This window comes from Bombus huntii, chromosome 8, assembly GCF_024542735.1.
Source record: "Bombus huntii isolate Logan2020A chromosome 8, iyBomHunt1.1, whole genome shotgun sequence".
In the NCBI taxonomy this organism is placed as follows: domain Eukaryota; kingdom Metazoa; phylum Arthropoda; class Insecta; order Hymenoptera; family Apidae; genus Bombus; species Bombus huntii.
In genome coordinates, this window is record NC_066245.1 from 8,741,707 (window position 1) to 8,768,590 (window position 26,884).

The 26,884-nt window shown below is 35.7% G+C and overlaps 4 protein-coding genes across 9 annotated transcripts; 3 read left to right on the forward strand and 1 right to left on the reverse strand.

Moving 5' to 3' along the window:
* The first annotated feature begins 29 nt into the window (after positions 1-29).
* LOC126869045 (protein lethal(2)essential for life-like) lies at positions 30-12,462 on the forward strand. The gene is made up of 3 exons (XM_050625151.1): positions 30-4,756; positions 10,631-10,852; positions 12,056-12,462. Exons 1-3 carry the CDS (start codon positions 4,505-4,507, stop codon positions 12,155-12,157), a joined length of 576 nt encoding a protein of 191 aa, XP_050481108.1. The 5' UTR covers positions 30-4,504; the 3' UTR covers positions 12,158-12,462.
* LOC126869035 (aquaporin AQPAe.a-like) lies at positions 10,955-24,772 on the reverse strand. Of its 5 annotated transcripts, XM_050625138.1 has the most exons (11): positions 24,628-24,772; positions 23,214-23,322; positions 18,926-19,221; positions 18,687-18,862; positions 18,411-18,554; positions 17,756-17,989; positions 17,587-17,667; positions 14,470-17,284; positions 12,670-14,371; positions 11,834-11,957; positions 10,955-11,144 (listed from the first exon to the last, which is right to left on the reverse strand). In XM_050625138.1, the coding sequence occupies exons 3-8, from the start codon at positions 18,957-18,959 to the stop codon at positions 17,066-17,068; spliced, it is 888 nt and encodes a 295-aa protein (XP_050481095.1). In that variant the 5' UTR covers positions 18,960-19,221; positions 23,214-23,322; positions 24,628-24,772; the 3' UTR covers positions 10,955-11,144; positions 11,834-11,957; positions 12,670-14,371; positions 14,470-17,065. The 5 variants fall into 5 exon arrangements, with proteins under 5 accessions (XP_050481095.1, XP_050481094.1, XP_050481096.1 ...); XM_050625137.1 differs by having other exon boundaries at positions 12,670-17,284; XM_050625139.1 differs by having other exon boundaries at positions 12,670-17,284; positions 24,639-24,762.
* Positions 19,230-23,206, forward strand: LOC126869040 (odorant receptor 67c-like). Its single transcript, XM_050625145.1, has 5 exons — positions 19,230-20,501; positions 22,344-22,443; positions 22,523-22,633; positions 22,745-22,900; positions 22,972-23,206. Exons 1-5 carry the CDS (start codon positions 19,684-19,686, stop codon positions 23,023-23,025), a joined length of 1,239 nt encoding a protein of 412 aa, XP_050481102.1. The 5' UTR covers positions 19,230-19,683; the 3' UTR covers positions 23,026-23,206.
* Positions 23,334-26,648, forward strand: LOC126869020 (odorant receptor 13a-like). 2 transcript variants are annotated; one of them, XM_050625103.1, is made up of 5 exons: positions 23,334-24,892; positions 25,830-25,929; positions 26,005-26,115; positions 26,226-26,390; positions 26,466-26,648. In XM_050625103.1, exons 1-5 carry the CDS (start codon positions 24,015-24,017, stop codon positions 26,517-26,519), a joined length of 1,308 nt encoding a protein of 435 aa, XP_050481060.1. In that variant the 5' UTR covers positions 23,334-24,014; the 3' UTR covers positions 26,520-26,648. The 2 variants fall into 2 exon arrangements, with proteins under 2 accessions (XP_050481060.1, XP_050481061.1); XM_050625104.1 differs by having other exon boundaries at positions 26,226-26,381.
* Positions 26,649-26,884: the final 236 nt, after the last annotated feature.

Consider the following 26,884-nt stretch of genomic DNA (forward strand, 5'->3'; position numbering starts at 1 on the left):
TTTCTGATCGACTTACAAATGCCTAACACATAATATTCCAGAAAAACACGAAAATACGTTGAGAATTATCGAAGGTTCGAAGAAATATTACATCGATTATCGTAAATATTTGGTCGATTACGCGTTACCTAATCGTTTATTAAAGATTGTTAAGCTTACTATTTAATATTATCGCTATAATGCCGCATAGTATTAAGTTTATTTACTTATATATCGAGGCGTTTTTAATCAACTTAAAGATTAAAATTCATCAAACGTACCCTGAATTATATTATTATAAATCTAAATATTTTTCTTCTTTTTTTACCCGCTAACAAGCGCTCTCTCGCGTGCATCCGTTTGTTTATTTTACGCAAACATTTTCTATTTTACTTGTCTCGTTGAACAAGGAGGCGTAGTTATTGTTGTACGTATGTATGCACCGTTGTTCTTTTCTTAGTTGTGCCGTTAGTTCGCTTCAAATTCAACTGTTTTCAACGAATTATTGTTGCTACATGTAAATAGTACGATGTTAGAATGTATAATCAATTCTGCATTGTAACGGATTAATCAAGAGATTACAAGCCTTCCAAGTATGCGTTACTGGCACTTGTTTGCTAAGTAAGGAAGAAATTCATTAAATGACACGTATCCTAGCAAGTAACAATACACACTATCAATTATAATAAAGAGTATAATCCGTAAATAGACCGTCCTCGATATTTAAAAACACAAATTATTTTTTCTTTTTTTTTTTTTGGTGACAAGAATCGAGTTTTTAACCTCGAAGCTCGTCGGGCTTTTTCACATTCTTCTTTTTTCGAGCCTATTTCGAGTAACAATTTTAATAGCATAAAGTTGTTCTCATTTAGAACTCGCAATTACAGTATACACACACACACCAGGAGATTAGTCTCACGAGTGTCGGAATTGTCTCGACCTGCGATAAGAGTGCAAGTTGATCTCGAGCGATTGTTCGTACTCGAACGATTCCCTCGAAATATATTGAAAAATACACTTGGGTGTTTCCCTAACGCAGAGTTCGACCTCGTATACTCCGCATTACACGAAACTGAAAAATGACAATCTCCCCCGTACCCCTCCATTACCCGTGAAATGCATGCGGTCGAATGGAGTACTCTCTCTAATCGACACGTGCACACGTTCGTTCTGATTGTTAGAGGCATGGAACTCCTCACCAGCAGGTATATACGATTGGAATCGCATTCCTAACCACAAGTTTGGAGAACAAGCAAACAGCGATTTGCAGCAGTAATCATGAGATATATAACATCAAAGGCTGACATTGAATAATCATCAGGGCGCGACAACATTGCGCCCTTTCCGTTCAAATCTATTCTCACCCCGGAGGGATATCCAAACTTGGAAACCTACGCAATAAAAGAAAGTTTGGATCGTTAAAGAGAGTGGTTTCCTTTAAGTCTCCTTGAAATTGGTCTCCTTGAAATTACGGAGACAAACAGAAGAGTTCCACACATGCAGCGTGCCAAAGTTATTCAAAACAGTGAATCAGAGGTTAGATTACACGCTCTTGGAGATTCTGCCCCTCCTCGGCATTTAAATATGTTCATCGGGTGGTATTTCTGGACGAGAGTCAGTAAACGTCACGTGAACATCGTGGGAGTATCCGAAAATTCGGTCTCGTCTTTCTCCTTCTCTCTTGTCCGTAGGCGTCTGAAACGCACCCCGAGAACGTGCCTATTTAAGCTCCTCGCGCTTCCGCGACTGAATCAGACAGTCGATACTCGTATCTGTGAACCGCGTTGTATTTCTTCGCTCTAAGTTCTCCTTCTACGTGCGAAAAAAAGGAAAAGGTATTCAAAGGTGTGTGTCCGTTTGTCATTTGTTTGTAATCACGTCTCTTACATTTCTCACGTTCCAAAGAAATAGAAGTCGCTTGGGTAGTATTTGATTGTTTTGGAAGCTTATACTGTTTGCTTCTACTGGTCGTTTGTTCTTTTGTTTTTTTTTTTTTTTTGTATTTTTTAAATATTTTTTTTTTTTTTTGTTTTCTTTTTCTTCTTTCATCATTATGAGTGTAAATCGGTCAGTGTTCTTACTTTCGTTGGACGAAAAGAAAAAACGCGCAACGACGTTTCACCGTATGAAATAGTAACCTAAAATAGTAAGGATCCTAAGCTAACCGTACTTAAGGACTAAGTACACGTCTAGTATATGTCCCCTTAACGCGTCAAAAGTATCGGTATCACCTAATCCAATTAGCGTTAGAAATCCTAGGAACGCTGGTATTATGTCAATGTTCTTTTTTTTTTCTCCCTTCCACCTTCAAGGTCATCGATCATCGTCAACGATATTATCCGTTTGCGCGCGTTTAAAGATGGTTATCAACGCACGGTCTAATCATGAAAAAGACTAACACGCTTCTTAACGAAGAATCGCCTTCTACTATACGCGCATAGAAATGCATATATACGGTACACGTTTCGTGCTCCTCCCTTACTAAACACTAGAGAAGTTTCGTCCATGAAGATATCGAGGATAATAGTTTCACTTCGAAACGTAGTAGTTTAGTAGTAGTAGTAGCATTTGGAAACTTAGCGATCTAACTTACATTTTAAGATACAATCGTCGAAAAGCATGATATAATTGTTAAGTACACTCTTTATTAAGTTCTGGGTTACGACACCATACGACACGCCTTTTTAATAAAGACGACGCTTTTCCCTTCTTTTCCTTCCTTATACATTGTTAACTGTTTCTCCTCCTACAATATTCCCTAACATCTTATATATTTTACCTTTCTTCGCTGTATGTTATTATCTCCTTTTAGTGTCCGAGATTAGTATTCTGATCGTAGGAATTAGTAAACGTTCTTAATTGCCGGAATACATAGACGGCCGTGGAACATAATTATTGTACGTTCTTCAATGCGATTTTCCAATTAAAATGTTATTCGATCTTTATGCATCTCTGGTTTATATTTACTACAGCCGAGATTTTAACGCGCGTACAACTGGCCAGAATATTTATACAATTCCTGCCACTTATGCTTCGACTACTCCTAAAAACGAATAGAGTGGTACACTCTTGTTTCGTGTTTTTTTTTTTTTTTCTTTTTTGTCGTATCTACCTTCTATATACCTAGGCTCTTACACGTAATCTAAACCTATAGCATAAGTTACATTATGCGTAATTCGATGGAAATGCAATGTCTTAGTAGACTTTTCTTCTTTATCGTCCCTAACACGTTGTAAACGATATAAGTTCTAGATTCCCCTTAATAGGCGAGATCTCTGATTCACCGAAGAAACACAACCGCGTCTTTGATGTCATAAAACAAAAATTCGTCACACAATTCTTTGCCAATTCTAAATAGAAATTATTTTGATACTCTCATTTCGTGGACGGTTCACGTAAACTCTGTTACGCTCTATTCCTAAATGTTTGCCAATTTGATGTCGCGAATATTAATTTCTTAACGTTATATGCGCGGTGCGATTCTTCACAGAGTAATCTCCCTTTTTCTATTTTTATAGATGTTCGATTCTCAAATTTCCGATTAGAAATGTCAAATTATTTTGACTGTTGATCGAATGTAAGTCCCCGTTTAGAATATGTTAAACATATGTTTCGGTTAAATTCGTTTTGAATTAGATTTGAGTTAGCTAACGCGAGTATTGGATTGTGTCACGTGCACGTTCTTTAATTACGGCGAGAGACAATAGTGTTCGGCTTACGCTCTGGCAGCTATTCGTTTTTCGATGGAAAAGTTACGAATTACCGATTATCCGTGCGACAAAGATTCGGAACGAATCGCTACGGCTTCTACAGTTATTAGTCTCCTAAAAATCATCTGCTGTGCGTTCGAGTAAGACCCTAATTAATGTATTCGTCGATGAATATGCGCTCGAGGAAACGCGTAAACAATAATGGAACGACATTGTTGTAATTTGCTGTGTTAAAAATCGAGACATTTATTCTACGCTAATCTGCGGTAATAGCAACAGCTCTCGTGATGCTTAGTGATTTGTTCACTTTACGAAAAGATTCCTAAATTGGTCATCCTCGCGTTAATACTAGAAGACTCGCAATAAAAGAGAATCTGTTCCTTTCGTTTGAATTGTATCGTGATTTGGTGATTTTCGTTCTGGTGTCAGGACTGTTATTAATTACAGCCGTTGCCCGAGATGAATCTACTTAGATCGTGTTCCTTATTATAACACAATAACGATAGGCGATTGTGCGATTTGACACACGTTTACGTGCTTTCTTTCTTTTAAGCTCAAAGAAATCTGCCTGGCATGTTCTTAATTAAAAACAGCTTACAGCCTAACTCTTAATCCGTCAAACTTCTGTCTCACGTTATAAACGTTTAATTGTCCTGTAATATTATATTTAACCACATGTCAAAACGGAGTATCCTCCTTTCTTGTTATTTTCTCCTGTATATATCATCATTGCGCGATCTATACTACGTCCTGAAATCGAAAAGCAAGAACTGACCGATATTACTGATTTTCTTCATTGTTCATTACCGTTTCAGATGTCGGTGGTGCCATTGATATTCCGTGACTGGTGGGACGATTTAGATCGACCCATGTCCAGATTGATGGACCAACACTTTGGCAGAGGATTAAATCGAGACGAACTCCTATCACGGTTCTCCGATCTCAACCTCGACAGGCCTCTACGTTCGATCTTTCGCGATAGGTACTACCGTCCCTGGAGGAACGTGACGCCTCAGCCCTCGAGTGGATCGAGCACGATCCAGATCGACGACAAGGACAACTTCCAGGTTTGTGACCATTTTATGCGTCGACCTTTTTCAGATGTTTGTACGAGTAAATCGCGTAATCGACAATTGCGATGTGACTCTACTGCAAACTGAATTTAGACTTGCAAAGCCCCATGGGATGATGCAGGATACATCGAATGAATCGTAAGATTCTTATTGGATCTGGAGGATCAAAGCGTATGGTTCGTTTGATCTGTCTTTGTGTATGGTTAGGGAAATATAGATCCAATGACGTAGGTGGAAACATAGGCTCGGTTCTCTTGACATTAATTTCTCGCTGTTGATCGGCGAACAAGGGAAGGTATTGTTGTTTCTAGTATTGTCGTTTTCTTACTCTTTGAGAAGCTTTTCAAGAATCATTTCATGGATTGATTGATTCGGCCATCGTTGATGTACTGTTGATAGGATTATAGAGAATCGCGAGCCATATCCATAGTTATCACTCGATGGTATCTAACCACACCTATTGTCAAAAACAATAGGTATAGCTAGGATTACCCTTCTGGTTCGAGTGGTAACTATGGATATGGATCAGATGTGATCTCTTTGGAAGACTACAGTTAATTAGGTGTCACTGGATTATCAAATCAACAATTACCGATAGATTAATAACGGATGTTTATATCTTACGAATTTATTGCGTCGCTAAGAAATCGTTTCGAATTAATATTTCGATTTACTTGAATTTAGAGACCTTTTCCTTTGGACAATTTGGAATAATTTAAAGCAATTTAGTTGGCACGCGTTCTCAGATAATCTGAGCAGTGTATGTACCCTATTGCTATTTCTGTCAATAGTACTATGTGTGATGCTTGCTAGAAACGAACCTGTGCGTTATCAAATTTCCTTTAGTTAAACGCCGATTTCAGGGCTAAGCAAGCGATTTACGTTTGATCTGCTGAACATAGTCCTTCCTGACACCAGTGATTCTACTCATTTTTGTTATTCGTTACAGCTTCTTCGTAACTCGTCCGATGGCCACTGAAAGTTGTCGATCGTAAATATATGTTATTAAGCGTGAAATCGTTGTTGGAGGAGGGGCGCGTGACACGCTTCGATTTTACACATTGTTCGTACAGTTTCACTTTGTGTAACGTTACTGTGGAACTCCGCGGGGATATTTGATTTCGATGTACGAAAGACGGCCTCAAGTCGCCGCTATACTTTGCATTAGAACGGTTAACAATATGACGTCATTACTATTTAATCGTGATATCTCGACGTGAATTATAGAATCTACGTCTCACTGGATGTTTTCTCGTTTCAAGAACTTGCGTTCAAGATCGTTATTGTACGTCACAGGATGGGAGAGTACTGCTGCAAGGGGCTGGACGTGGGATTTCTCTCGTCTTCAATAGGATGCCACGCGTACGTGGAATCCCATGGAAGAGGAGAGTTGAAAGAAAGGATTGAGAGTGTTTAGGGTCGCGTTAATTTGTTATAATGATCGAACAAGGTCGAGAACGAAGACAAAGGAGAGAAGACGATGTATTTTGTTTAACCGATTAGAAAATTAGCTGCAACTTTTGTTAGATTTCGCTTATCAAAACGTCAAAAGGAAGATAGTTAATATTATACAGCTTGTCTAAAAGAGACAATTTGGTTCCTTAAACCTGGTTGAAGTTTGTTCGTGCAATTTCAAAAAACGTGTAAATCGTGATTCTTCAAATAAGTCGGACGCTTCGAATGTTTGAAATATACACGATATATGCGACACGACTTGAAGCAACTCTGTTAGTAACACCCAAATAAATGTGCTTGAAATTCGTTGGAAATTTAACGCTCTATTATAATCTTTTATTGCTAGTATTCGATCGGATTTTGAAGATTCACAAAGATAATCCTTGTACGCGTCATTGCAAGCACCACGTATATATTCAGTCAACGGCTATCCCATAACTTTCGGCCGGAGCCAAAAAGTAATGGGATAGCCGTCGTTGGTCTTAGATCGTATGTAAAAAGTTAGTTGAAAGAAGATTAATTATTTGTCCAGCCAGTAAAAACGGATTGATATTCGGAATATTAATTATTGCTAATGGCGTTGAGCGTTAAATTAGGCTTCGAAATAGCTACGAGTCAAAGGAAAACTCGAGGAAACGAAGAATAAAGAAAAATATTGGTCAAAGACCAATATTTCACGAGTAAAAGGTGCTTTCGATAAGAGGAACGAGCAAAAGAAAATATCAAAAGTAAGCGAACTTCTAAAAATGAATTTCAAAAAGACACTATATATATAGTATATAATATATAATGTATAATGTATAATATATAATATATAACATATATTTCATATAAGTATCTCAGCTAATTACGAAAATACGTATGACACGAGGTGGCTCTGTTAAATTTTAAGCAATAGTGAGGCAATAGCCACCAATCAGACCCGCATTCCTTTGCCTATCAAATTTCTCATCTCTGCACAATTATATACACATATTACGAAGCTTGTAAGTTCAAAGATCAGAAAAAGTTATCTTTTTTTGTCTACGTATCGGTATATTTGATATTTCGAACTGGATAAAACGCCTGGAATATTTGTAACCTTTCGAGCATAGAATGTTTAAAGCACATCGCACACACTCGACACTTCCCTTTCTCGTAGATTTTTTCTGCTTCTAATTGTTTTAGCTGTTTTACACCGAATACAAATTGTTCTCGTTTGGTTTGTCTTTCTTAAGTAACCGTTGTAACTTAGTAACTCTCGCTTTGATATCAAGGGATTATTTGAAAGCTTCTTTAAGTAATTATATCGCCACAAGCTAAATATGTTCAATAATTTGAATACACTGGATTAGAACAGGCTAAACATTTACTGGCCCATCTCTCTCTTTTTTACTGTTTCTCTTTTATCATAATATCGTGCAATTGGAGTTTCTTTAATACAGTGAGCGAAATATTTGTTCCACTATTTCGCGGTTTAACGGTCGATTAACTTAGGCTGAGACAATCTAAAGTGATAACCTTTTCTTTTTATATTGTTGTCATTTATGAATTTTTATCATAGGTGTCGTCCAATAAGTACAGAACGTGTTGGAAATATATATCCGTGTTTAAGAAGATAAGAAATCAAATGAAATGAACGAAACGTCGTATCTCGAAATCTCGAATGTATCGAATATTATTTTTCAAGACCTAGAAACCTAGTTGTGGAACGTAAAGAAAGAAGGAAGTGGGAACGAAATTAGCGCATTCGTAAAGGGAAATACAGAAAGAATTAAAGGAGATAGTGTAACTCAAAAGAGATAAAGAGAAGGAATTAATGAAGCCAAACGAAAAAAAATATTAACTAAAAATATCAAATATCTCTACGATTGAAAAGTAATACTATCAACGCAACGTTTCAATACAGAACTGTTATAATGAAGCAATTCGATCATCGAATTAAAAGTAATTATAACAGAAGAAACAAAAAAAAAATAAAAAAAAGGGGGGAAGGGGACACAATCTTCAAGAAATACAATCAACGAAACGAACGAAAGAACTGGAACACCAGAAGGCCCGAAAACCGATTTCTGTTTCTGCCACTACTACTACTACTATTACTACTACTGCTGCTGCTGTTGCTGCTGCTGCTTTCCCCCAGCATATTCTTTCTCTGCTGCATAATTCTCTATCTCAAGTTTGACACATAAAGGATTCTAAAAATTGATTTCTCTCCTCAACCTTACAGCCTTACAACCCTCTCTTTTCAAATGGTTCACAGCTCTGTGTAGTGGTATAAAGATTCGGAACGTTTTTCGGGGCTATTACAATTTCAATTTTTGGTTCCTTCTCCTTTTATATATATATATATATGTATATAGGGACCCCCTCCCTCAAGAAAGAGGGGGCTTAAAAATGTTGTGGTAAGATGAAGTCAGGTCTCGAAAACTACTATTTTTCTTCAAAAAAACTCGAATAGCGAAAAATTGTCAAAATTTTGTAGCAAAAGAAGTTTTGTTTACACACAATTCGAAACGTACACGCGACTATTTTCTGACAGACACACGCTTTATTATGCCGGAAGTTCCTTCCAAAAATCACAGTTTAACCGGCTTTCGCCATTCTCGTTTCTTTGTTTTTTTCTCTTTAACTTTTACACTCGCAAATGGATTTTGTTTCCGTTTCAACAAACGATACCAAATACCTTGAAATATTCAAAGAGGACGACTTTTCTTTGTCATTGAAATCCGGAAAAAAACGGATCGTTACATGGATATCGTATCAGTCTTCTTTTTGCTTCTTCTTTATTTTTTTTTTTTTTTTTTTTTTTTGTCGACAGAAAGAATCGAGAAAGTGTGAGGTGTGTCGGAGCACCCCCCTGAAATGGGGGCGCCTCTCGGACTAAAAAACGGCTTTCCCTTAAAACTTTCAGATCTCTTTTTTGTTTCGCTATATATATAATAATCTCTATATAAAAATAAATGCTTCTCGAATCATCAACGACAGGACCATAGAAAACGATTCAATACGAAATATTCTATATGTACAAAAATGCAAGCGCACAATGTGTCGCTCTTGCTCGCGTTCTCTCTCTCTCTCTCTCTCTCTCACTCTCTCCTTCCCTCTCTCTCTCTCTCTCTCTCTCTCTCTTTCTCTGTATTCAATATGCAGCAGCACTGGAGATTTAAAATTTGTTTGACGGTCTCTTACTACTTTGCCCGAAATGTACGAAAGAAAGTGAAGGTTCTTCGTATCATCCTGCACAAGCTCTTTCCTTATTTTCTAACTTTGAAAATTGCTCCCCGGGTCCTGGGATCACGCTGGTATCACCCGAAGAACCGCGGTTCGCTTTTCCTCTGCTGTCACTGATGCGTTTACCCTCGCTTTCTTTCACTTAATGTTTGTTTCCAACGTGAAGCTGCTAACCACGAGATAAATTGTTGATCAAAGTACAAAACACGCGTGTCAACGTGACGATTCTGTTTCTCTCTTTTTGCTCAATAGTAGAAAATGATTCCACCTGCTACTTGTATACTTTGCACGCACGTCTTTCTTACGAGTGAACAAAAAAAAAAGGGGGGGAGGAAACGATGTTCCAGATAGATGTGTTTATCAGCTACATCTTCTCGGTTTGCTCGTTCTCAACGGTTACATTCACGTAGAATGGAAATTACAAAACACTGGTGTTACATGAAAAATACAGGACGAGAATGAAAAACAAGAAAAAACTTTGCAACGGGTAGAAAATAGAAAAAGCTGGGATTAACTCCTACATATTTTTTCTTTCCTACTGTGTCTTCATGTTCTATAAACTCCGGCGACCTTCGTAACTAGAAGTTACTACGTGGACAAATTGAGTTAACCGGAAGAACGGCTTTTATTTGATAGGTACTTCTTTTCTTCCACTGAGTTACGCTTTTTTCTCTCTCGAGTACTATTAGAGTGATTAAAGAAGGCTTTAGAAACGGTTGTGCGTATGGTGGCTAAATAGCTAATAGTTGTAAATTTCTCGTGTATCCAACAGACAGATACCCAAGGTCTTCCGAAGGGGAAAACTTGTTATCTTGATATACAGACTGACTGGTTAACAAATTAATTATAAATGCAGATTTCGGAAGCAGGCGAAGGCTGCCTTCGCCTGCCTTAAAGCGGCGGTAATTTAAATGAGCGAACCTCTTTCGATAATCGGTGTTGTGAAAAGCCTGGATACTTAAATTTCGCAATAAAAGATGATTTGTATCTTTTTTTTTCTTTTTTGTTGGTAGATTTAACAGAATACAAACGTGTGTAATCAAGAATTGGATGGTAGAAATATATTTCAATGGTCGTATGGATCTCTGTTATGGCCTCTTTGATACATCGTATCGGTTACTACACGCAACATCGTGTTCCTAAAAAATGATAGTTTTCCCCGTTCGACCTGTCTTAACTGCTTCGTTCTGATCTGCGCAGGTAATATTGGACGTTCAACAATTCTCACCGGAGGAGATCACGGTGAAGACGGTCGGTAACAACGTTATTGTCGAAGCCAAACACGAGGAGAGACAAGACGAGCACGGATTTATCAGCAGACACTTCGTACGGAGATACGTCTTGCCTCCATCTCACGATGTGATCAATATTACCTCGAGCCTTTCTTCGGATGGTGTTTTAACTATCACGGCACCCAAAAAGGTAACGAGACGAAGAGGAGAGCTCGGTGGCGAATCCGAGCGAAGGACTCGCCCGACGCTTCTCGATTCGCAAAGCTAGAGCGCACTTTAGGAAAATGATCCGTTCTCTTCCTAGCCTTCTTTTGTTTTGTTTTTCTATTGTTTTTGTATCTTTTCCCCGTTCTATTTGATTCGGTATACTTATTTTTTGTTCTCAATTCCAACGTTCCGTGTGCCCTTGTAGTAGAGTATTCGTTTAGACAAGATGGTGCCGACGATTTATTCTCGACCTCAAACTACGAGTCTGCTCTAAACTATAAAAAGAACGTCACGTTGAATTAAAGACTTTCACGTGGATGAGGCACATTCGTAAAAGTATTCGTAACAATGTTTATCGACTTTAACTCGATAAATAACTCAAGGAGCAAAATTTCTGTATAATTGTAAAAGATATAGTATATAATTTTTAGTTGGTCAAAGATATATATATATATATATGTATATATACATATAATCGAATGTCTAGTAATAGTAATAAAAAAAAAAAAAGGTCAACTTGGAAGTAGTTAAAATCGATAAAGTCCGAAACTAGCGAGTGCTCCTCATCTAGATGTGAATTAAAAGATCAGGGAGTACTTTACGATTCACTCAGCATTGAGAAGACATCGTGAAAATACACTATAGACGTATTTGACATAGAGAGGCTAAGGGCGACATCTATATAACTGATGTGTAACTAAACAGGCTAGAGTGACGCTACGTATCAACAATTTTGATTCGAAAGGATTTTTGAAATATGGTTCAAAAGAGAATTCTTTGAAATGTGAAATATTTCCAAATTTATATAGATTTATAGCTTATGGTATTATTTTAAATAAGAATATAATATCACGAATTGCATAATTAAGTAGCGACACTATGAGCCCTAATGTTAATTTTCTGATCTTATATTAGCGTTAAAACTGTAGAACAATAGAAATACGTCGGTTCAATGACCGCTTACCTAATGCCTGTATCTCGAGGTGCTCTTCTCAAATAGTTCAAAATGTGTGAGGAAATTTCGAACTCTAATCTGACCAGATTATGGTTGCGTACGGATTGTTCAAGCACCGACCCCGTAGGGTTCACTATAAAAACAAATATAAAAAGCCTCGTTCATTTGTTTCGTGATCGCTTTTACGATCTATATAACGACTTAATTTTTTATGTTATCATTTTCTTTCAGGGAGAGACACCTAGCGGAACTGAACGAATCATTGAAATCACGAAAACAGGAGAGCCGGCGAGTAAACCGGTCAAAATAGAAACGACTACGGAAGAAAAATAATAATCACGACCGAAGTATTTTGACATAATCTTTTTTTTACATTTACGTTATATAGAGAGTTCTTTTAGTTATATAAAGATATATAGAGTTTTATATAGAGTTCTTATAAAATAATTCGGTAGAATTTTATATGATATTATAAATCGGAAAAAATTATATAAAAACACACATATATACATAACTGTTAAAACCCTTGGGTTAAATTTGTTATAAAATGATATAGAAAATTTTCATAAAAAATAATTCATCAAAGTGTACCATATATTTCTTAAATAATTGCTAATATCAAACTAGCTTCAACGTTATTGCTTTTGCTTTATCTTTTACGTATCTGATAAATTCAATACTCGATAATTTATTTAAAGTCAAAGCGTAAATTGTCATAGCAATATATTTCAATGTATCTACCGTAAAACAAAAGTAATATCGCAGAAGCGAAAGCTTTCAATAAACCCAAACCACAAAACTACAATTTAAAAAAAGAATCCAAACCACTTAAAAGGAATACCCACGGTAAACTGTCGCGCTCCGCACCGAATCCGTCTCGTCTACATTTTCTCGTCGTGTTGTCAGCAGCCTCGTGGACCACGTAAAAGAAGTAGAGGTATGTTCACTGGTTGGTGGGTCTTCGGGTGTTCGCTGCGTCTGAACTGAACGAAAGTTTATTTACGAATGCGCCGAGCCAAGCCGGCCGGCCCTCTTATATAGCCGTGCGGCGTCGCAGTACTGAATGTTCGAGAAGTTACGCCGGCAACCGGCACCTAATGCGCATTTTCTTTCGACTCATGATTTCTATATTTATTCCATCATTTATTCAACAGCTACTCATACCATCGTGTTCCTCGTACCATAAACTATCATTCAATGACACAGTTATCGCTATTTAACGGATTTTTGTGGAAAAAACAAGCAAAATCCGAGTATTGATCGGGGAGGCAACGACGAGATTTCTGGCACAATCTCCCACCTGGTCCCCACCATAACCTCACTCACACAAACGTACATTTCCTTCCTCTATACCTATATATTTACACTTCGAATGGTTGGATTATGTGCGTGATAGAAACAAGGAACGACTAACCTCGTATTATTTGGCTATTTGTTTTCGTCGTAACGTCAGGGGAAAGGGCTACTCCTTAGAAATACTACGTAGTTTCCGAAGTCAAGGACAGTTTGAGGTTGTCTTTAACGATGCCATTTACTACGCGTGATTTTTCAGAAGCTTATAGGCCACGCCTCGTTTGTCGTTAATTATTTTAACAATACAAACATCGAATCTTTGGAAACATTTTTCGATCTCTTACAATGTTAGCTTGCATTCAACAAGCAAAACGAGTATTTTACCTTTACATGAGTGCTTCTCTTGTTTGTGCTATCTTTAATAACTCGAGATAAGATTTCATTTTTGTTCTTCTGCAAGTATGAGTGAGATGACGTTGTTATCGTACATAAGTCTATAGATGGTAATGAACAATTCGGTGCATATCTTTATCAGAATTACTGCTGAATCGCTAATCAAAGGGACAGGTTACAACAAGTGATCTTATATGATCAATTTTCGAAAAACACACATTTCTAGAAAATATTAAGTATCTATTTTTTCCATTGAGCGCGAATACCAGAAGTTCGTTCTGTGAAGTCACTCTCAAGGTGGGGAGAGCAATGGTCAGTTAATGAAGCAAAATCCCGGCCAGGTTACATGGCGTATTTCGTCATGAAAGCTGCGTAGTTATCCCAAAACATATGTTTGCTAGAAACGAATTCCATCGATACGGTAGGACAGAAAGGTAAATAAAAGGAGGATAAAGAAGCTCGTTACTTTAAGACAATTCGGAGGCACGGTCATAACTCTGACCCATGTCACGCAATAATAGCATCATGTTTGCAAACATACACGAGCTACATATATGTATAGCGTGATACAGGTCAGCATTCTGAGGTTAATGAGGTTGATCATGGCAGGAAAAGTAACGTGACACGTTAATCACGTGTTAATTTTATCGCATTTACTCAATCACGTGTCACAACGACCTTCCAAAACCAACGACGCTTATGCAAAGGGCGCGTATTATTGCGCAATACAGGCTTCACGTGACAGCTGTAGCTCTATCGATTTTTCGTATGCGTCTTCTGACCTAATGCGTAGTATCTTGCTTGAAGGGCGCGTAACTGATGCAAGTTTATTCATGGGAATAAGAATCGTGGCCAAGATCCCTACGATATAAAATCTTTTGTGCAGCTTTTCAAACATGTAATATACAATAATGAAAACTGGAATAATTTTAAGGGTTGAATGATGAAAGGAAAATTACCAGGCAGCCTGGCCATAGAAGCGGCAGCATAAAGCTGAGCAGATGTTCGCGATAAATTCACACACAACCGGGAGGGGCAAGAACAGAACCGGAATATGTCTATCGACATATGTATCCAGCTGGATGCAGACCGCGTGTCTCCTAATGTTTTCATTGCTCTCTCAGGTGCACGAATGCGTAACATTCTGGAATGATACGGTTTTGTAGCTGCTTAACAACTCGATATATACATATACGCATGTATATGTGTGTATAATATAGTCGGACGATACTCGTATGGAATACTATAAATTTAATATCGTTGTCTATGCAACCGCTGAGTCGTCGGATATATTTAAAAACTAGCATATAGTTAACGATACTGATCTTCGCATGGCTTAATGCATTGTCACGTCCGTGGTGTTCGTGCGCCTTGCTGATTATGGATGTTCAACATTCAAACGTTGTTTTATCAACCGTTGCGTCGCACGCAATAGCGGCCATCTTCTTATCGACCGAGTTCACCTTTTAATACGTTTTAACGTCGCGTCAACTACACATATACATGATATTAGCAACGATAATGAGGATTGAAAATATTATGGGGATTCAATTTTGTTATATAACATCGTGCTTATCAAGAAGGAGAAAAATTTGGTTTCTGTCATTGAGATTTTGGATTTTATTCTCATAGAAACAAATAATATTATTAACAATAGAAGAAATGAATCAATTGAAAACAGAAACAACGTGTTTCAAATGCTCCAGTCTCAGTCTCCAGAACGTTCCATGGATGGATGCAGCGGGTAATCGATAGTTGCAGCGGTTGAATTTTATTCTATATATATAGAATAAAACTCACATATGTGTGTGTGTGTGTGTGTATCACGCGCACGCGTGTGTATAGAAAAATAGAAAAAGAGAGAAACGTCCATCTATATGTATATAATAAATGTACCAGAGTACTTGTAATGATGTGCTTTTGATCACATACTCTTGGGTCGTTCCTTTTGAACGAGTAGAACAACGTTTAAATGCGCAATTAGCCCTGATCTCGGAAAAGTAAAATTCTCACGAACTGTTCGGAAATATATTACGCGTAAAGCTATGTCGAAATATATGGGAGATTTCCTTAATTACAGCTTACGTAGATACGCACAGTTAGACCAAATTATACATTACACGATTAATACATATTCCGCTGCGGCTACTATAACCTGAGAACTATCTCCCTGTTTTGTGTTTCCTCTTTGTTTTTACAACATGTTGCGGTTAGAAATCCGATACCGTTTACATATAGGGTGGCGATGCACATAAAAACAAGTCGTTGATAAAATTTATTGTCAAAGAGCTTTAAAGTAAAAATTAACTGTTTAAATAATCGATTCGTTCATTAATACGGCACCTCAATCTGGTGAAATAATTGGATGTTTATAACTGGTGGTTATTTAGTGGTGCTCCTGACGGTATATTTTATGAAAAAAAGTATTAAGACGTTGTGTGGAAGAACTAATAATAGGTTTATACCCAATGATTGTCACCTCGTTTCACGTATTGATCTTTACATAATAAAGCGCAACTCGGAAAAAACAAACATTTGTTTCCATTACGTTTCCATTTTCGTCTAGACTGGTATGATATTCATTATACATAGATAAAATGGTTACAGGGACACGTTGCACGTCAACTTTACTTTAATAAAATAATAAAAAGGTAATGATGCTTCCAATTCTAAGAAATTTTATAACTTCAGATACTGCAAATGCAATTTGTGAATTGAAAATAAAATACACAACTGGCAAGCAGGTGTTTTGTTACACCGTAAGTAATTTAACCCCCAAGACGTAGAACACAAGTGTGATTGGAGCTTAAAATTCTAGAGCCGCCCTATTGATTCAAATTGTGACGACGTATTTGTGGAACATGAATCTGCGCAGAATTTTCATGTCAGAAATAAACCTTTCCACGTCGTCACTTGACTACTTTCTTAAAGTAGTTATTTGTCTAGTGTGTACATACATTGATTAGATTGGTTCATTAAAGCAGATCATTGAGGAAAATGCTGAGCACCTTGAGAAAATAGAATAGCTTTAAATAGAAATCGTATGAACTGTATGATTAAAAAATACTTGGAAGATACTCTGACACTCTAAATACTGTATGTACCTACTTAGAAGAAATTACGTCTCATTTCGATTTTTTAATGAACTTAAATATATTTTTTGTATATAAATATGTGAATTTTTAAATTAGACATATTGAGAATTGTTGCATCACTTAGTACAAGTTACTCTCATATCATCCGGCAATATTAAATAATTTGAATTAAAGAAATCGTTACATTATTTATACATCCTACAACTACATAACCATAAAATAATTAATCTATAAATCACACTTACACTGTTACATAGTAAGTAAGTGATGTCAATTTTGTTGAAATAATACAAGATGAGATAAATATATACGAGATAAATGCAATATACATTGATGGAAATACAGTGCACGCTATACTTTAACGTGCAGCGACACCCGTGGTGGCGTCATTGAACTACTTTAGATATTATGGAATACTGTTGCTAACGGTCGATAATGAATAATCGTACCTTAACGGTTATCAAGCAGCTTCCTCGCCCTTTACTAATACGAGATTTTCTTCCTTAAAATTTTTTTCTTCTTTGGCATGTATATCTTGCAACGATGCTTTAATCGACTTCATTTCTATATACCTAAGATGATCTTGTAGGTCCTGTACGTCCGCTTTTTTCTCCGCAAACAGATACACATATGTATATGTTCCAAGGAAAGCACCTGCAGTCGGTCCGAACCAGTAAATCTAGAAAAATTTTTATGAAAGCAAGAAAAAATAACGATTATCGCTACTTATGATATAATCTAATCAGCGCACTGTGAACAAATATTTGCACTGCTCTTTTCTCAAACCTACGAGGTATCATCTCCGAACCGATAACGTTAACAAGGGAAATCTAAAGTGCGGAAACTTGTTTTTTATCGAGTACGATGAAGATTAAAGTTTAAGATCGTAAGATTATATAAAATATTACGCTGGAAAGATTTGTGTTAATCTTGCAGAGGCATCAAATAAATTATATTATTCAGTAATAAAACTCAGCTCACCCATTGATCCGTCCAATTCCCATTCCAAAACGCTGGGCCAAAAGTACGCGCAGGATTCATACTACAACCAGTGTAAGGACTCTAAAAATGTATATTTTCCAAAATATACACATGAATAAATTTCTTGTGTTTTCTAAACTGCCATATTTTTAATTGTGAAATTTTTTACCGCCGCGAGTGAAATGCCAACAACAGAGAACCCAAATCGGATCGCCGTGGAATCTGTTGTATGAGCGCACCTTGGGTCCCAAGTAGCGCACGCTGCGCAAAGTATGAACGACGTACAAAGAATTTCGATTAAAATGGCTTGCGTGGTGTTGATTCCAGGATGAACGACAGTTACACAATGGCCCACCGATGAATTAGAATATCCATCATTGAACAACTCGGGCGGAGTTATTGTCTGTTCCATTAAAATTACAATTAAACGAACGTTCAGTACAGTAGTTAACAAGATTTTATCATCGCGATATATCTATGACGTATCGGTTTATCGTTAAAGTCTGACGTCAGATTAGTGTAAGAAAGATAATTTTTCATCTTCTAATCGTATAAAAATTTACAAAGAATGCTTTAAACTCGTGTAATACGTATACAAAGTGTTATGTAATATGTTCAATCAATATAATAATTTATATATATGCATAAGTGAAAATTCGACGTATATCGCGTATATCGCGTAATTACTGTCTATAGCGATTTAAATCAGTTCAAAATTATGTGATACGTTTTATACAAATACAAAGATACAAAGTTATTACAGAAAAATCGATCGTTTTAGTTAATTATGTTCGTACAGTAGTAATAAAACTAAAAATTCGTACCATTAGTAATCCATATCCGATAGTAGCTCCAATGAATTGTGCTATTGCATAGAGAATACCCGTTGGAATGGTTTTAATTCCAAGAATAACTGCCCCTATGGTGACAGCGGGATTTAAATGCGCACCGCTTATATGTCCTAACATCTATAATAATAATTAGATTTTCTATAATCGCAGTGATAAATTAAATAAATAATCGCAATGTTACAATGGGCCTCATAAAACTTATTTCTCCTTTCTTCGATTTTTTTTTTACAAAATGTAAAATATTCTTACCATAATCAAAAGGTTGACAGTCATACCGAATGCCATAGATGTCTGTAATGGCGGTGGCAATATCGGTCCCATCGTCCCTAAAGAACCCATGCAACCAATGAACAGAAGTATCGCAGTGCCCAGCACTTCGGCGATGAACATCGTGGTCGTACCTTTTTGCACAGACCACATTGAGCCTGGAAAACACCAGAACACGTTGAATTCTTTCATCAGGTTCCGACTAATTTCGATAAACTCACTTTGGGAATCTTTGCTGCGGGTGTCGTTCTCCATGGTATCCCTGCGAGCCTTTAACTTGAACTAACAGCTACCGTAACGATGCTTTTACCGCAATCAGTACTCGAATTCCGTTCGACAATACTAATCATCGGTGGCTATCATACTCCGCAATAATGTGAAAAAAGAGAGTCTTATCGAAGAGTGTGAACGATATGTTGCATTCTTTGTCCAATCAGTGCTTGATTATGCAGCTCAAGAGGAGTTACAAGAAATTTCATGTTTTTCCAAAGCTCTGACTCAGAGCTTACGTTAGATCCTATCAAAAGACATCGTACAGCTTTACTAACCTTTTTGTGGAAGAAGATTTTATTACCGGTAAGGGAAAAATTGCACGAGTTACATAAATGCTACAAGCAAATCGCACGCGCATTTCAAGAAAATGACCAGAACACGAGTAAACGTTTTGAACAATCTTCGAACCCCGATTTATTCATAGATGATATTTTGGTCGGAATAGACATGAAATTATAGCGTTCACTTTGCATACGGACGTGTTCCGCGTTGCAACCGCAAATAAACTTCGTAAAGTGCGTATTAAATAAATTGCACCAATTTTCGATTCTAAACTCGAAAATATTTGCATTACAATTTCATAAGCTGGTAACAATTTTTCTACGGTCAATCGTTCCATCCGACTTTCCACGCAAGCGCCAATAGTCTTTGTCTGTTAGTATTTTTCGCAGCAGTTCAAACAGAGTTCTACCGTACGTTCGAAGGCATGAAAAAAGTAATATCAGTCGATATGAGTGAGAAAATCGGAAATTCTACGAATTATCGCAACGTCCATTACGAAGCGGACGCCGAATACACGATACATATTGCCAAGACATTGTTGAAACTAATCGGAATCTGGCCTAGAAGGGATACGTTCTCAGATAACGTTAAAATGTATATCCAAACAACGATAGTTTTTTCCCTTATGTGTTTCTTATTAGTACCACACGTGATTTATACTTATTTCGATTGCGAAAATCTGACCAAGTACATGAAAGTAATCGCCGCGCAGATTTTCAGCCTTTTGGCGGTCATCAAATTTTGGACGGTAATTTTTAATAGAAAAGAAATTAGATTTTGCTTAGACCAAATCGAAATACAATACAGGGACGTGAAATGCGAAGAGGATCGACTTGTAATGACCAATTGTGCAAAGATTGGTCGATTTTTTACAATGATGTATTTGAGCCTTAGTTACACCGGTGCTTTGCCCTATCATATTATTTTACCTCTAATATCAGAGAGAATCGTGAAAGCTGATAATACCACTCAGATACCTTTGCCTTACTTGAGCGACTATATTTTCTTCACTGTCGAAAATTCACCGATCTACGAGTTCACATTTGTCTTGCAAATATTCATCAGTAGCATTATACTGTCTACGAATTGTGGGATTTATAGCCTGATCGCCTCTATAACGATGCACTGTTCCGGCCTGTTCGAAGTTACCAGTAGAAGAATCGAGACACTTCATAAATGGAACAAATGCGATTTACATGATCGCGTTGTTGATATCGTTCAGTACCATTTGGAAGCGATTGGGTAAGAATTTTTATATTATTTAGTAATTAAGTTTATAGCATTAATAAATAAATCAATAAGTATCGTTTTATTATTACATTTGGTATTAACGAATTTTACATTATTTGTGTGTGGGGCTTGAGAATAATAGAATATAGGACTGTATTTATAACACTGCAGGGTTTGTGGATCCAAAAATTCTACCGTAGATAGATCGTATCATACCCGTGGAATACAGTGATTTTAATTTATACTACGCACAGAAATACTTTTAGTACACTGAAAACATATAGAATTTATCTATTATTAATTATTTTAACAATCAATTATTAAATAAAATAACAATAATAATGATAATTTATGTGTAGCATAGCCTATTACCCTGAAGTTGTTGCTTCTTCCAGGAATTAATTGCAATAATTAATAGTCAAGGAATTAACTATGTCTTATTCTCACATTGAATGTATAATTCCTATATTATATTGTTATTTTACTGTGTTTATTAAACAAAATGTAAATACTTCTTTATGCCAATTATCTATAATATAGATAAAAAATTACTGAAAGTTCTTTTGACATATAGAATTTATACATATATTGAATATGTAAATACACGTATATGCAATGACTACTTTTTGTGGGCAAGCTTTACGATGTACGTATTTGAAAATGTTTATAAAAGGATTTCTACGTGCATCTTACAGATAAACTACATATTCCACTGTGCTAAGAGAATTATATATTTGTATTACATATTTAAATGGTTATATTATATATATTTAACTACGTGTTTATCCAACATAGTTGGACTTTATGTATGTTATTGTCAAGAACATAAGTTATATGTTCCTGACTAGAACTCTATGTAACTCAATGCACATTTTCGTAATCGTCGAAACAAATCTCCCTTCTGCTATTCGGTCCCTTCTGTAATTCAGTCCCTTCTGTAATTCAGTCCTTTCTGATGGGAGAGAGTTGTTAAACCTGCTCTTCGAAATATTGGTCGATACTTAATACTGCCTTAACTGTTATTATAAACCTATGCCCCTACTGGATGCCTCTTGACATATTTTATTATATAGATATATTACATTATACATTAATACTCTATCCAATAAGTACCTAGACATTTTGACTGATTTATAGCAATAGTATGTAAATTTTATCAAAGTGTATATATTAATGATGAATTAGTGATTAGAAACAACATTTATGGAACGCGTCTTTTATACAATCATCAGACTATAAATCTAAATTACTCATTAAAAATATAGTAATAATATATTTTTCTATTTACTTTATAATATACACATATTTAATATTTAAATATCATTGACTGTATTAGTATCAGAAATAGCTGTATCAGTTTAGAGTATTCCTTTTTCAATCTGACAAATAATTCGAAAACTAAAAGAATCTGAAAATAAAGATGTTCTCAACTAACAAAATAGTTGTATAACAATTACAAACAATAACAATTACAAATGCCAATTTCATTATTGCATACTAATTTCCAAAATTCAATTTAATATATTATACACAATATATACAATATAATATATATATTGATTTTTTTAAATAGATTTTACTTAATATACTATAATATATTAGACCTATATATATAGACCTATTAATATACTATAATATATTATTATACGCAATTACGACGATTATAAAAAATATAATCATTGGAGTTTGATGTGTGATCGTAATTAAAATACATCTTGTCGAAAACAAACAAGTGTCGAGATTGTTTCAATGGTATATTCCATATAGTAACACACATTAATCTTTTCTTATCAATCTTTTCTACACATATATCTTTTTGATTACATCTGTTTGACGTTAAAAAATACATTGCAGATACTCTGCATTGATTGGAAAATCACTCAGCATCGTATTTTTATCGGAGATGGTTGGCTGTACCATTATAATATGCTTCCTAGAATTCGGTGTGATCATGGTATAACAGAATGTAGTACTTAATTAAAATAAAAAAGAAATGAAATAATACGAGTTACTATAATCCACTGTTTTTCTAGGAATTGGAAGATCATAAAACGTTGAGCACACTAACATATTTCGTATTAATGACATCGATTTTCGTAAATGTGTTTATAATATCGTTCATCGGTGATCGTCTGAAACAAGAGGTACTCCTCCAATTTCAAACAAATCTGTTTTAATCAAACATGTTTGAAGTAAATTCCGATATTAATTCATATACGTCTCCTTTTTTTTATATCGCTTTATTTACTGAAAAGAGCGAGAGGATAGGGGAAACATCGTACTTTCTACCGTGGTACGATTTTCCGGTGGACGTAGCGAAGAATATAAACACAATCATGCTCAGAACCAGACTACCATCGTGTTTGTCTGGAGCGAACATATTGGAACTCTCGCTTCAAGCATTTTGTGACGTAAGTGCTCATACACATTATTTTAAATATATCGATAGAAAACTTTTTGAGCAGAGGAAGGATTATTGTAGGTTTGTAAAACTTCAGCAGCTTATTTCAATTTTCTGCGAGCAATGACGGTATGAAGATATTTAACAACATGTTCGAAGATAAATGTGATTAAAAATAACTAGTAACACATTGCACATGAAGATGCTTTGAGAAAGATAATAAATATTCTTTTCTTATTTATCAGACTCTTCCATTCAATACAGCAGACTCATTATTCAATAAAGCATAACAACGACCAATACAAAGAACGAAGTATTCTTACCATAATCAGAAGATCGACGAAATCACGTCGAATTGGCGCCGCGGTCCACCACTTGGCGATGAACATTGTCGTCGTACTGTCGTGCCCTCCTGAATGGATTGTATTGAGCCTGAAAAACACCGTGAAACGTTGAATTCATTCGGCGAGTCCCGACTAAATTCAATAAACTCATTTTTAGAATCTCTATTTTTAATGTCGTTCTCCGTGATGCCGCAGAAAGCCTTAAACTCGAACTAACGGCTACCGTAACGGTGCTCTTACCATAATCAGCACTCGAATTACGATGTTAATCATCGGTGGCTATCGCGCTTCGTAATGATAGTTAGAAAGAAACTATGTTACCGAGTGTGAACGATAACGTCGTATTCTTCAAATCAGCGCACGATTATGCAGTTCGAGAGAACTCACAAGAAATTTCATACATTAAATCGTACCAAAAGATATTGTATAGTTTTACTATTCTTTTCGTCGCAAACGATTTTCCTACCGATGACGGAAAACACGACAGATATTACAAGGAAATGATCGAAACACGGATAAACGTTTTGGACAATCTTCGAATTGCGATTTATTCATACGAGACGGTTCAATCGGAATGGATATAAATTGTAGCGTGCGCTTTGCTGCCGAGCACGTAGTTGCGCTACTTCCGGGAATAGACTTCGCGAAGTACGTATTAAATAAATTGCACTAATTTTCGAATCTGCACTCGAAATATTTGCATTACGGTTTCATGAGGTTGTAACAAATTGTCTTCGGGCAATCGTTCCATCTGATTTTCCACGCAAGCGCCAATGGTCAATGTCTGTTAATACTTTCCGCAACCTTTCGAACAGTGTTCTATCGCACGTCGCAAGAAATAGGAAGCTACACATACTATCGGCCGATATGAGCGAGAAAATAAAAAATATAATTTATCGTAACGACCATTACAAATCGGATTCCGAATACGTGATACACATCGCCAAGACATTGTTAACGCTGATAGGAATTTGGCCTAGAAAGGATACGTTTCTAGATAACGTTAAAATGTATATCCAAACAGTAACAATTTTTATCCTCATGTGTTTCTTATTAATACCACACGTGATTTATACTTATTTCGATTGCGAAGATCTAACCAAGTATATGAAGGTGATCGCCGCGCAGGTTTTTAGCCTTTTGGCGATCATTAAATTTTGGACTCTAATTTTTAATAGAAAAGAAATTCGGTTTTGCTTGAACGAGATCGAAATACAGTACAAGGACGTGAAATGCGAGGAAGATCGGCTGATAATGCTGAATTGTGCAAAAATTGGACGATATTTTACAATGGTATATTTGGCCCTTGGTTACTCTGGTGCTTTGCCCTACCATATTATTTTGCCTTTAATATCGGAGAGAATCGTGAAAGCTGATAATACCACTCAGATACCTTTGCCTTACTTGAGTGATTATGTTTTCTTCGTCATCGAAGATTCACCGATCTACGAGATCACGTTTGTCGTCCAGATGTGCATCAGTTGCATCATAATGACTACGAATTATGGAATTTATAGCTTGATTGCTTCTATAACGATGCATTCTTGCTGTTTGTTCGAAGTTACCAGTAGAAGAATCGAGAAGCTTCGTAAATGGGATAAACGAGATTTGCACGATCGCATTGCTGATATCGTTCAATGTCATCTGAAAGCAATTGAGTAAGAATTATTATATTATTATATGTAATACATATTACGTCATATTATTATATGTAACGAGTTTTTCTTTGTTATATGTAAGGTTTGAGTACAAAGATTGCAGGTTTATTAATTTAACCCTGCAGAGGTCGTGGTCCTAAAAATTTTGCCGTAGATCGTGATGTATCCGACGAATATACAATAACAAAAGTTAATCTTATTTTATAAACTGTTGACCTTTTTTCATAAATATATTCTATAAAAATATCAATTTTTATGTAAAAATAGATACAATTTATCGTTATTAAAATGTCAAATGTCTATAACATATATGTATAACAAATGATAGTACTATATACTCGTAAGTATAGAAATATCTTAGATCCACAGTAATAAACGAAATAACAAAAATATTCGTTTAAATCGACGATCTGTACGTGAAATATATAAATTTCATTTGTTATAACAGCTGTTTTTGGAGGCAATCTTTGCAACGCATCTGTTTAAAAATATTTACAAATCAACTAGGATCTCCACAGGGTTAACAAAATGATATTGTTGTATATTGTATATGTATGTATTTAATGGCTATACTATGTTTCACTACACGACCATGCAACAAAATTGCACTTTACGTAAAAATGTTATCAAGAGGTAGTTCCCAAGATTTATTCGCGTCATTATTGTATCTATACGCGTCGGAACAACACTTCAGTGTTGTTATGCACCCTGCTTTCTGTTCGACTAGTCAGCACGGTTTCTCGATGCTTTGGTCGCTATCATCCATCATCGCTACCATCGTTAAGGTATTCGTTCGAAATATTTGTCGATAGCAATATGACCTCGACCATACACCTAGTTAGTTTTCACATAGTATATATTTACTTATATTAATAATTTTTTAATTTTTTCCTAATTACAACTGCTCTTGTTTGACGTTTAAAAAAATCACTTATAGATACTCTGCAGTTATTGGAAAATCTCTTAGCTTCGTATTTCTATCGGAGATGGTTGGCTGTACCATTGTAATATGCTTCCTAGAATTTGGCGTGATTATGGTATAGCAGAATTTAATATTTAATAATACGAAAGAAATTGAACAATAAAGAATGTTATAATCAACTATTCTTTAGGAATGGGAAGATCATAAAACATTCAGTACAATAACATATTTCGTATTAATGACATCAATGTTTGTAAACGTGTTTATAATATCGTTCATTGGTGATCGTCTCAAACAAGAGGTACGCCTCCAGTTTCAATCGATCTTTTTTTATCAAACTTATTTGAAGTAAATTTCGATATTAATTCATATACGTCTCCCTTTTTTGATGCCGCTTTATTTACTGAAAAGAGCGAGAGAATAGGAGAAACATCGTACTCTCTGCCATGGTACGATTTTCCGTTGAACGAAGCTAAGAATGTAAGGACAATCATACTAAGAACTAGATTACCATCGAGTTTGTCTGGGGCTAAGATAATGGATCTCTCGCTTCAAGCATTTTGCGACGTAAGTTCCGTATGTATATATGTTTTTTAAATCGTAGTAGTAGCAAAACTTTTTAAACAGAAAACGAAACGAAGATAATTTTAGGTGATTAAAACTTCAGCGGCATATTTCAATGTTCTGCGTGCAATGGCAGCATGAAAATTCAAGCAAAAAAAGATTTCTACTATATTCAACAACATATACGAAAATAAATGTGATTAAAAATAAATATTAACACATTACACATGAAATTGTTTGAAAAAAGATAATAAACGTTTTCTTTTTGTTTATTTCTCTCCTTCATTCTGTCCACCATTTTATTCACTACACATTATGCCTACTATTTTATTAAATAACTACATGAACAACTCATTCCTCCCTACAATAGTTCTCTAAAATGACTAACTGTTAGAAATTGCGGTCCGTGAAGTCCCTGCAAAAATGAAAACAGAAAATGTTTCTTGGAAGATCATTGAATCAGCATTAACAAAATGAATTATGACCAAACACGAAGATGCAACGAA

Excerpts from the sequence above, each read along its gene's own strand:
- LOC126869040 (XM_050625145.1), top strand. The coding sequence starts at position 19,684 with ATGAAAAAAGTAATATCAGTCGATATGAGTGAGAAAATCGGAAATTCT. Across the intron at positions 22,634-22,744 it reads GTGATCGTCTGAAACAAGAG|AGCGAGAGGATAGGGGAAAC; the intron begins GTACTCCTCCAA and ends TTTACTGAAAAG. Across the intron at positions 22,901-22,971 it reads CGCTTCAAGCATTTTGTGAC|GTTTGTAAAACTTCAGCAGC; the intron begins GTAAGTGCTCAT and ends GGATTATTGTAG.
- LOC126869045 (XM_050625151.1), top strand. The coding sequence starts at position 4,505 with ATGTCGGTGGTGCCATTGATATTCCGTGACTGGTGGGACGATTTAGAT. Across the intron at positions 4,757-10,630 it reads ACGACAAGGACAACTTCCAG|GTAATATTGGACGTTCAACA; the intron begins GTTTGTGACCAT and ends TGATCTGCGCAG. Across the intron at positions 10,853-12,055 it reads CTATCACGGCACCCAAAAAG|GGAGAGACACCTAGCGGAAC; the intron begins GTAACGAGACGA and ends ATTTTCTTTCAG.
- LOC126869020 (XM_050625103.1), top strand. The coding sequence starts at position 24,015 with ATGTCTGTTAATACTTTCCGCAACCTTTCGAACAGTGTTCTATCGCAC. Across the intron at positions 24,893-25,829 it reads TGTCATCTGAAAGCAATTGA|ATACTCTGCAGTTATTGGAA; the intron begins GTAAGAATTATT and ends AATCACTTATAG. Across the intron at positions 26,391-26,465 it reads CATTTTGCGACGTAAGTTCC|GTGATTAAAACTTCAGCGGC; the intron begins GTATGTATATAT and ends AGATAATTTTAG.
- LOC126869035 (XM_050625138.1), bottom strand. The coding sequence starts at position 18,959 with ATGGAGAACGACACCCGCAGCAAAGATTCCCAAA. Across the intron at positions 17,668-17,755 it reads TTGGCATTTCACTCGCGGCG|AGTCCTTACACTGGTTGTAG; the intron begins GTAAAAAATTTC and ends ATACATTTTTAG. Across the intron at positions 17,285-17,586 it reads GGAATTGGACGGATCAATGG|ATTTACTGGTTCGGACCGAC; the intron begins GTGAGCTGAGTT and ends AAATTTTTCTAG.